General features: G+C 38.7%; 1 protein-coding gene across 9 annotated transcripts in view; it reads right to left on the bottom strand.

Moving 5' to 3' along the window:
• Window positions 1–1,342: 1,342 nt before the first annotated feature.
• Window positions 1,343–10,000, bottom strand: part of LOC138058325 (uncharacterized) — a 33,687-nt gene continuing 25,029 nt past the window's right edge. For 8 of the 9 annotated variants that reach the window (XR_011133862.1, XR_011133861.1, XR_011133863.1 and 5 more), the window contains one exon: window positions 1,343–2,579. Coding sequence is in view for 2 of the 9 variants with exons in the window: in XM_068904272.1 (XP_068760373.1) it covers window positions 2,434–2,579 (146 nt within the window). In the remaining 7 variants the exon portion in view is untranslated. Of the gene's footprint in view, window positions 2,580–8,478; window positions 9,696–10,000 lie in introns of those variants that run through there. The other variant, XM_068904271.1, reaches the window with a different exon arrangement.

Here is a 10,000-nt window from a genome sequence, read left to right as displayed (position 1 = left end):
CGCTTTGAAGAGGAGGTAAACATGAACTCGAGAAAGACCTATTATGTATTGTAGTAAATGGTTTGAACCATAGTTAATAGAGGGGACTGGTTTTGAAGCTCGGTAAACATCAAAGGAGCAAACAAAGATATGCCAAGATTTATGTTGGAAAGTCCATGACCGTGCACAATCTTTTGTTTTCCGGTCATACACTATGCATGAATTACGTAACCAACACGTTTCTATTGGTTAGTTCCTCAGTACGGAGTAAACAGCTATTGAGTTTTGTGCACGGTCAAGGCTAAAAAAGAGAACAAAAGCCTACAACAAAGAAATTTCTCTGGTTTCATAACCATTCCTCTCTATTAACTATGTTTGAACCCAGGAGTCATATCATAATTAAGTGAAGTAGTGGTTATAGTTCTGTGGACTGTTTAGTATGGCTCGACAACCTGAGCGGAAGTCGTCTTCCTGAGAGTCAGGTGATTTGTGTAACGTCAGTAGATGGTATAAACATCACGCCACTTAGTTGACCAATCAAATCAACGACCAGAGTATTTAGACCATCTACTGACGTTGCACAAATCGCCTGACTCTCCAGAGGAATATTTCCTCATTAGCGTATTAACCACATCGAATTTTTAAAATATCGTCGAAAAAGTTGTGATCAGCATTGAAGATTGAAAATGCGTTAAAAGAGGGTCTCAATGGGGTTAAGCGTGTGGCGTGAAACGTCCAAAAAATTAACCGTGTGTCGTGAAAAAGGGAAAAAATTAACCGTGTGTCGTGAATTCTTTTGTCCAGATAACCGTGTTGTTTGTAGCTTTTCCTAAGCTCTGAACAATTATTTGATGTGAAAATTAGGCGTGCACCGTGAAATCGCGAAATTTTTAACCGTGTACCGAGTTTGCTACACCCACATTGAGACCCTCTTAAAAGGGGGGCTATCTCGTGAAAATTTGAGTCCAACGTACCAGGTAATCTTTGTACAGTTTCGGTTTATAGATTGTTTTCACTCACGTGATCAGTAACCTTGGTTTTTTCCACCGAAACAAAAGAAAACGTTTGCATGATAATAGAGCTCAATTTCCCGGAGGATTAGTTGGGGACACAAACATGGCTGCCGTTCCTTTGTTTAGGGAAACCAACATGGCCGTCGTGATGTCACGTGAAAACACTCTATAAGAATGTGAATTTGGGCTCATTGCCGCTTTTGCCACTCAATAACTTAATTTCGGTTTTGATTGGCTAATATTTCGCTGATTAAAGATCAAAAAGAAATTAAGACTAGGGAAATTGAGGAGGCATCTTTCATTAACAAGTTCCTTTAGAAGTCAATTGTCTGTAGTATATAACAAGACGCTTTCTAGAGACGCATTCGTGTTTTAATTAGACAAAGCCATTCAACCATACAGCCTCATTTACACCAGCAAGTTTTCCTTGACAAGCTTTCCTTGACAAGTTTTCCTTGGCAGTGTAAATGGGAAAATATGACAGCTTTTTCCTTGACAAGTGTCCTTGTGAACAAGGACATTTGTCAAGGAAAAACTTTTCAAGGACGATATTTGCTAGTGTAAATTACTTGTCAAGTGCACTTGTCAAGGAGAACTTGTCATACACTACCAAGGAAAACTTGTCAAGGAGAACTTGCTAGTGTGTACAGTCGGCAAGTTTCCCTTGCCAAGTGGACTTGTCACGGAAAACTTGTTAGTGTAAATGAGGCTTACATGGCGGCAGAAAAAAAAAAGTTAACGCTGTGAGGAGCGATTCAGTCTACTTTTTCGAAATCCAACTGGTTATTAGAACTAACTTAACTTCTGTTTCTCGCTGTCTTCAATCTATTCCTTAGCTCATTCCCGAGTGATTCGGTGAGTGGAGAAGTTTCATCTTACAGAAGATAGGTCAACTTCCGACAAACTTGAGCTTGCAGCCGGGCTTATCGTTGGGCAACCACGTGACTCTAGCTCATTGGCATAGGACGTCACCATTGGCCATATTTCAATCCCCGATGGAAAGCAATCGAGTCTGATTTTTCAAGCAGTAATATCGCACAAACAAATCGTCGTCAATTAACTCTTAACGCTGATTACAGCTGTCTTACGTCCACGTCAGTATAAAGTGCTCTCGAACCAAATATTCTGTGTGACAGTTTGTGTGGCCCATAGCGTTAATAAACATGAGAGATTCCTCAGAGTGTTTAGATTGATAACATTTTCTACTTGGTTGAGGGCATCGATAGAAAATAGAATCTTCATTTAAAGTCGTCCCATGGCCTTGTTTTAGTAACTTGTACAATCGCTGGCATGGTCAGTTATGCATCATCCAATGGCTTCGCACAGTACTTTCAAAGCACGAATACACCATTTGAGCAACCTGCGGGATTTTAACTTCACCAAACGTTTAGCGTGTGTACTGTCTAACGTGTCTCCCATACTCTTCAACTGCGTTGCAATGTCAAGTATTGCTACCGATGAAATCATGACGCTGTAATTCAGTGTTGTGCAAGATGACATCGTGTAAGACGCTGAGTTCATCAAAAAGGCCATCTTGAAAATGGGTAAGGCACGACGATGCCGATCTCCGTTTGTCGTCATGGCTTCCTGAAAATGGTAAAAATAGGTGGTCGTTGGAACATTTTTCGATCCTACCGATTTTCTTCAACGCTCGAATACTGCGGCTCTTGTTAGGACTGGTCAGTGAACAAAAGATAATATACAAAGAAATAAAGCAATGGAACTCAGCTTTCAAACAATACAGGTATAGCCTATAGAGAACCATTAACCCTCAGTAGTGATCACTATCTAATTTCTCCCCATACTTTCAATGAAATATCAGTCAAACAGGTATTGAGAATGAAGATTATTATCAGGCTTAACAAGCGTGATCTTGATATAACACAAAATTCTCAAGCCTACCCGGCAAAGAAATCTATAGAACTAGTTAGGAGAATGAACGTTTCGATCATGGGGATAAAAGAGTTAAAATTAAGTGCTTTAAAGTGCCCCTGAGATAAAAAAACAATCACTTCCTTTTTTCCTTCAGATTTTAAAAGTGTGAAATCCAAAACTTTCACTGAAAGTAAACAGCCTTTGGATAGAAATCAAAGCTGAAAAATTTTCCAGGCAGGTGTTAGGCAAACACACTTTTAAAATCTGAAGAAAAAGAAAGGAAATGATTTTTTGATCATAGTACTACTTTAAGAATCTGTTAGGCTAAAATTTTCATTTCAAGCCCGCTTTTCATAAGAACCTATCTAGCCTAAAATCATGTTTAATGGGTTTTAATTTTACAAAAATGAAGGCGCACATGAAAACACAGAAATAAATTTTAGTCTAGGTTTCAGCAAGTAAGATTCAAAGAATGAACTAAAATGCATGCTAGTACTTTGGAAAGATAAATTTACTGTATGGTTATCGTCCAAACTATATTCTAGATAATTATTTACACTGCACTATACCTATTCCATATCACATAAGCCCTGTAGTAGTTATCTGTGCTCATTGCTAGTGCCCCTATCAAATTAAGAACCTTTTGAGAAACTGAGTGGCCTAAAATCCAGGTAAATACCTTTCTGTACTAAGAACCTATTTAGGCTAAGAGTGGAAAAATCTGGGTTCTTTTGAGCGGGTTTTTACTGTACTGAGTATATATCAGGGGAACCATGGCTACTCGACTGTTGACTCGCACCCGATCGGCATCACACTTGTCCTTGCACAAGAATTTCAAACATGGATGCTGTAAAACATTCGAAATTCCCATTACCAAAGTACTTCAATTAAGGCAGAAAGCAAGAAGCCCATTTTATTTTCTGTGGCGCAATATGATTTATTGTCTTATAATAAAATAGGAAAATGTTTCCATTTTTGTCGTTGAAAAGCCTTGAATTTTAGTGACACTTTTTGTAGTTGTCCTCCCTTTTGTGTCCTCTTTCATGTGCGTAATGACGTCACAACATGGCGGTAGCGTTCCAGTGCGCCGTTGCTGCAAGACATTCCCCAAGGGCAGAATAAAAGACGTATGAGGATAAGTTTCCACTTCTCCGTCCAGAGCTCTTTCCAGCGAGGGGAAAGCAGCATTACTTTTTGTTTGCGCCTTTTTCAAAACATTATGGAAGAAAAATTCTGATCCCAATTTTATGGCCATCAATTACATTTCCCTTGTCAGTAAGAACTGTTTAAATCAGAAACTCGGCAAAGTATAGATCCAAATCGGCCATGCATGTGACCCATTAACACTTTTCGGCAGTGAAAGACGCAAACAAATACCAGTTATCTGTTTCGGTGCTTCTGGAAGGCGCCATTTCGAAACTCAGTGCAAGAGCGAGCGAAATCCCGAAGGCGTCCGGAAAGGCCGGAAATCAGTTTCGACGTGGCCCGAGGAGTCATCAATCACTTTTTTTGTATGGTTTATGGAAATGTATATGTGATTTATAAAATACTTCGAAAGGGTGAGTTAACTGCTTCAAAAGACTTCCTTTTTTTTATATTTAGCTTGACCCGAGGAAAATCGCTCGACTAAATTTATGTGCGATCGAGCCGAGTATCTTGAAAGCACCATAAGGAAAAAATATAGTGAAAGATATTATTTGCCGACCCCTTTTCGGGCAGAGTTGAAAAAAACTCTACTATACTTCTCGTGTATCTATGCACCTTAGATTGCCACAGCACCTTCGGGCCTTACTCGAGACCTCGCAAGATCTTTCTCTCTTCAGACTTCGAAACGTCCATTCAACGTAATGTTTTTAGTATACGTATTACATTTTAAGACGAAAATAGACCATTGGTTAAAATTGTGAACACAACAACTCCCACCCTGTAAGTAATAGCAAGTTTCCCGCGTTGAAACTTAGATACGCCTTTTTTTCATGTCGATGACTTAAAGATTTACATGTAACTTTTCTTTTAAATCATGTTTTCTTGCGCTTCGAAAGGAACAATTTCAAGCAAACAGCTTACGTAATCTACGTTAGCTTTAAAAGTCTACTTACTTCTTCCTCTGGTTTCTTTTAAAGAATCCTTTGCATAGAAGCCTCTTAAGAGCAGAATTTGACAAAAATTGAGTTGGTTTTGCGCTTTGTCTAGACTTGTGAAAAAAAATGTGTTTTGCTTTCACTTCGTAAATAACCGGCCGCAGAGTGGAAATTGCAAATGCGTTGAAGTGTTAACTTTGTCTTTCAAATCACGTGGGAAGCTTATGACAGTTGAGCACATTTGTTAGAGAGCCTATTTATAGTTTCCAAGCTCTGTACAGTTCTGGTCCTTGTCTTGGAGTCGTTATGAAAGTGTATAGCAGTTTTTCTTGTTTTTGTTTTTTTTTTGCCAAGTCATGGTGATGGTCTGAAGAAGAGGTGTACTTTGAGACCTCGCAGTCGTTAATACGAGGGCAATATGTTGCCTTTAAAAAAGGGTCACTGCCCTAAAATTTTATTCCTAGCTTTTCTGTTATGCAATCGACGGTCGACCGGTTTTTGTAGTTGTTTCCCACATGCCTCAACCACGTGCTCATTAACATATTGTTTACAACTTTGCCAAAAATTAATAATGGAGAAATTCGTAATACACGCAACGCTCGTGTATTCGCGGTACTGGTTAAAGCCGTATATTTTCTACAATTATACCAGGTGCATAGGCGGCAGGGGTTGTAAATTTGCTCCTTTTAGCATTAATCCTAAAATCTTCCTGGACTCTTTCCCTTGTTTATTTACTAATTTGTGGTCAGAATACGAATTAAAATTTGTAACATGATAATTCGATGATCCTCGTTTTTTTTTTCAAATGAAAACATTAAAGTCGATTTATGTAACTTTAATTGATACTTATCACGTTTTAGGCAAGTCTATCTATCTATCTATCTATCTATCTATCTATCTATCTATCTATCTATCTATCTATCTATCTACCTATCCATTAAACCTTCTCAAAGTCCGTTTTCATATGTCTTTGGTATGCAAGCCTATCAGACCTATGAAAGTATAAAACCTTCCAGCGCGTAGTCCTCGTATTTATCGTATTTAACACAATATATTGACGAACGATGTAAGAAATTTTTCTATCGTACGGGATTCCAAATCAGACAGCAAATGGTCCGATCACCACATCACTGGTGACACATTTCTTCGGCAGTTGCTACTGCTAAGTTACGACGAGGCTCACTAATTAGAACCTCATTACTTCACTCATTGATTGGTTCGAAGTTCTCGCGCCACTTTTTCAACCAATCAGAAGTGAAACCAAAACCAATCGTGGCTCACGCGTGAACATTTTCCCGCGCTTTGTGTAGGCTACGTGCGATTACTTCGAGTTTTGATTGGTTTACTGGGTTGTCCCCGTGTTTTTTGATTGGCCAAAGTAATTACTTTGGCTTTTGTTTTACGACACTCGATTGAAACTCGCTCTAGTTGCTCAAACACTCTCTAAAGAAGGTCAGACGTCGAAGGCATTCAGCTCAGATGCACTGAGACTCTGCTAATGACCCTGCCATCTTTGCAGAGGCATTCAAGTTTTAAAGACAACAGCAATATAGAATGAAAAAAAAGCTGCAGCTAGTAGATATTGGGTTGTATCAGAAACGTCGGTAAAACGTCCACGTTTTAACGACCATGCACTCTACCGCTATCAAGTCCTTAGATAATGAAACCTTGAAAATCGTGCATGGGTTCACCTATCTTTGTAGCAACGTTGTATCAACCAAGATGGACGTTGTAATCTGACATTTGGAGCACACACCCGCATGCTTTGAGCAGTCCCCAACGTCTTTTGGAAAGGCCATCCCAACAAGGAACACCTATGCCATCAACAACCGTGAGTTCCTCCTGTAAGTGCTGTGAATTAGCTATGAATTAGCAAGTAAAAAGTTGCTCCGGCAGCAAATACATTGAAAGAGACGGTCACCATCTTAAAGCCCTCCCAGGAGTGTAAATTCTCTTCACAATTTCATTTAAATTTCGGTCTGAGAGGTATTACGAATGAAGATTATTATCAGCATCAGAGGTGACATCTTGATATAACACCAAATTCTTAATGACTAACCAACAAAGAAATCTATGATACTAGTTAGGTGAATGAAAATTTCGATCGTGAGTATAAAGGGGTTAACAACCTCGTAAGACGACCAACACCGACCAACTGAAGAGGAAATACTGCCTGTTTATCAGCTTTGATGACAGGGTACAATGAGGGGCAACAGTTGAAGAGCGCAGAGCTCCCTCAACTTGATTTTAGGGACATGAGGCGTTCTGTCAACTAGTCCATACATTTGTGATTTTTCCATCATTTACCGAAGATGCATAACTTACAACTTTGTACAACGGCATAGAATTTATGAGTTCAGAGGGATCTGGGATCCCGACACTGCGCAATACTCTATAACTCTCTGGTCTTAATGGATGAATCACTGATGTAGCTCCGCATTGTGTTGATAACGTATCCTTGGTAACTACCACATAAATTGTGCCCCTCGTTCGCACCCGAATCAGTTGAAAACCCGCGTTTTCCTGTTCTTTTTGCCTGCTGCATCAACTTCAGTGCTGTGTTGGTTTGACTGCTGCGTCTGGATGTGGCCACTGAACTGCAGAGTTTTCTTGTGTACAAGACATGAGTTTAAGAGAGTCGGTATGAAGTACTATGAGACAATTTAAGTAAACTAGTTTCTTTCTGTATTGACTTAATGCAGGTGGATATATTCCTGCCATTTTACGTAACCACGGCACAAGCGTAAATATTTGAGAAAGAAAAACTGCAAACTCGTTAACTCACCGAATTCAAATGAAAGAAAAAGTCGGGTTTATGTTCAAATTTATTAACATGACGTTTAATCTCTACGAAATCAATTGAATTTACTTACTATGTTTTCCGTTTTTCATGCTGGCAGCCATTCATGTTTCCACAGCGTTTTACAACATTTTAAATAAAGTTCACTCGTGTATTGCAGGCTAAATGTATGGATTTCGCAAATTTCATACAGTTCACAGTGTTTTTTGCTTACAGTGAGTTTTCTATGAAATATTGATATTGAATAAATGGGATTAATTTTGTGGCACTAAGGAAATTTTCCAGTAATATTTTCCCGAGAAAAAGACGTTTGCAACAAAAGAAGAAAACGTTCATTCTGACAGAGATCTCGTGACCCAAAAAAGCAGTTCAAAGCTGACCGGTTCTTTAAAATGATTCATGTGTCAAGAGGGAGAGAGATTTGCATAACAACTGAAATTGAATTCTACTTGCCATTTTGAAACTCCGGTGAACAAAAACATTGCACATAACCTCAATATTTTTTGCGTGCCAACCAGTAATTACTTGAAACATTTGATTACTATTTTTAAATTAAGAGACTTATTTTTCTTCCGATAGGGGAATATTGCAGCTAGGGACGCTATTTTTAAAACACTCAAGGTTATGGTCACCGTCGGCGAAAAACAGGTGCATTCATTGAACACATGATATAAGGCTTCAGGCAGTATTTTTTAAAGCGATCTCAACTCGCACTCTGTATATACATTACCACATTTTAGCTTCCTTCAAACTTCGCTTTCTGGTCTTTTAGAAACCCTTGCATTTCCATTCGGTTTGCGGAAGGTTAGTTTTGTCGGGGATTCGCACAAAATATTGCCATTTGCATTAAGATTTTTCGTCGTTGAAAGCTCTTTCTGTGATGACTTCGCAACATTTCCATTGCTTATAGGATGTGGTTCGGTCTTGCTAGGGACAAAAAATTCCAAATTTTCCACTGACTCGTCAAATTCCGAGGAGTGATTCCTACGAATTCCTGATAACTTGTTTCGTAAACCTCTATTAGTCAGTTCCGTAACTCGATGTGGCGAAATAGTCTCCGTTGCGTGATAATTCAAACTTCGTGTTGAATTGAACATTCGCTCTCGTGACGATTGCAAACCTTCCGACAGTTCGTTGAATGCAACATCGTTTTTAGCCTTATACTCGCGTAATTCGCGCTTCAATCTTTCAATAATTAAATCCTGGTTATCCGCAACGCTGGCCCGCGAGCGTGGCGTATTTAACGAAGCTGAAAGACGCGAGAAATTCCCTGCTTTTGCATTCGAGAAGGTACCATCTGAAGTATTATTGTCGTAATCTTGACGATGTAACCGCCTGAGATTTTTTCCCAAAGCAGAGACTCCACTTTTAATAGACGAATTTCTACAAAGTTCATTTTTGCCAACAACCTGTTTCCACTGGGGTGGTAAACCAATAAACCCACCAGAATCTTCGTCCAATGCAACATGAACTCGGTGCTGAAAATTCGCTGGTTTTGAAACTTTTTCTGCCTGCACTGTCTCTGCCTCCGTTGTATCATTCCGTAGCAGGCCCATTTCTCGAGCGAGCTTTTTTAGAAATTTTCTTGGATCCATTTTACCCTCAAAAAGTCTTAGCCTCGGTTGAGAGCTTCGACAATGCCATATAGAGGTTCCTCAAAAGACGTCGATGTCGGATTAAAGGACAATTTAACCGCAATAGATAAGGCTCATGCAATTATAATTTATAAACCTCTTGTCACTACTTGTTTCGTACTTTTTCCAATTATTTCGTCCCGTCGCAATCTTACCTAAAAGTAACTCGAAATTAAAATATTGGTGAACTTTGAGAAAGGAAGCCGATATCACAAAAATAAACTGAACAATTTCCTAAACTGAAATTTGCATACGAAGTACTCTGGACAGTATGAGTTAAAAGCTGCTTTAAAAACACACGAGAATGTCACATGTGTAAACAAATATTATTTAAATTCTTTGTTTTTCATGAATGCACGTTTGGTGACAAAGAATTGTGAGGTTTTCGCTACGACAAACAAGTTTACGTTGAAGAAAAAAATAAAGAAAAAAACATCAGAAAACACGAATTCAAATCAGCATTCAAAATGTTTCCTTTTTTCTGTGTCGAGCGTGATTCATATTTTTGAAAAGATCTTTTGTTCACGAACATTTTGATCCTTGCTAAAAAAAATCTTTAAAAATATCTTTCATATAAACAGATTTATATACCTTTTTTGCACAACTAATCATGACCTC

The sequence above is a fragment of the Montipora capricornis genome, chromosome 7, assembly GCF_036669925.1.
Source record: "Montipora capricornis isolate CH-2021 chromosome 7, ASM3666992v2, whole genome shotgun sequence".
NCBI lineage: Eukaryota > Metazoa > Cnidaria > Anthozoa > Scleractinia > Acroporidae > Montipora > Montipora capricornis.
This window is presented reverse-complemented; position numbering and strand designations above follow the sequence as displayed.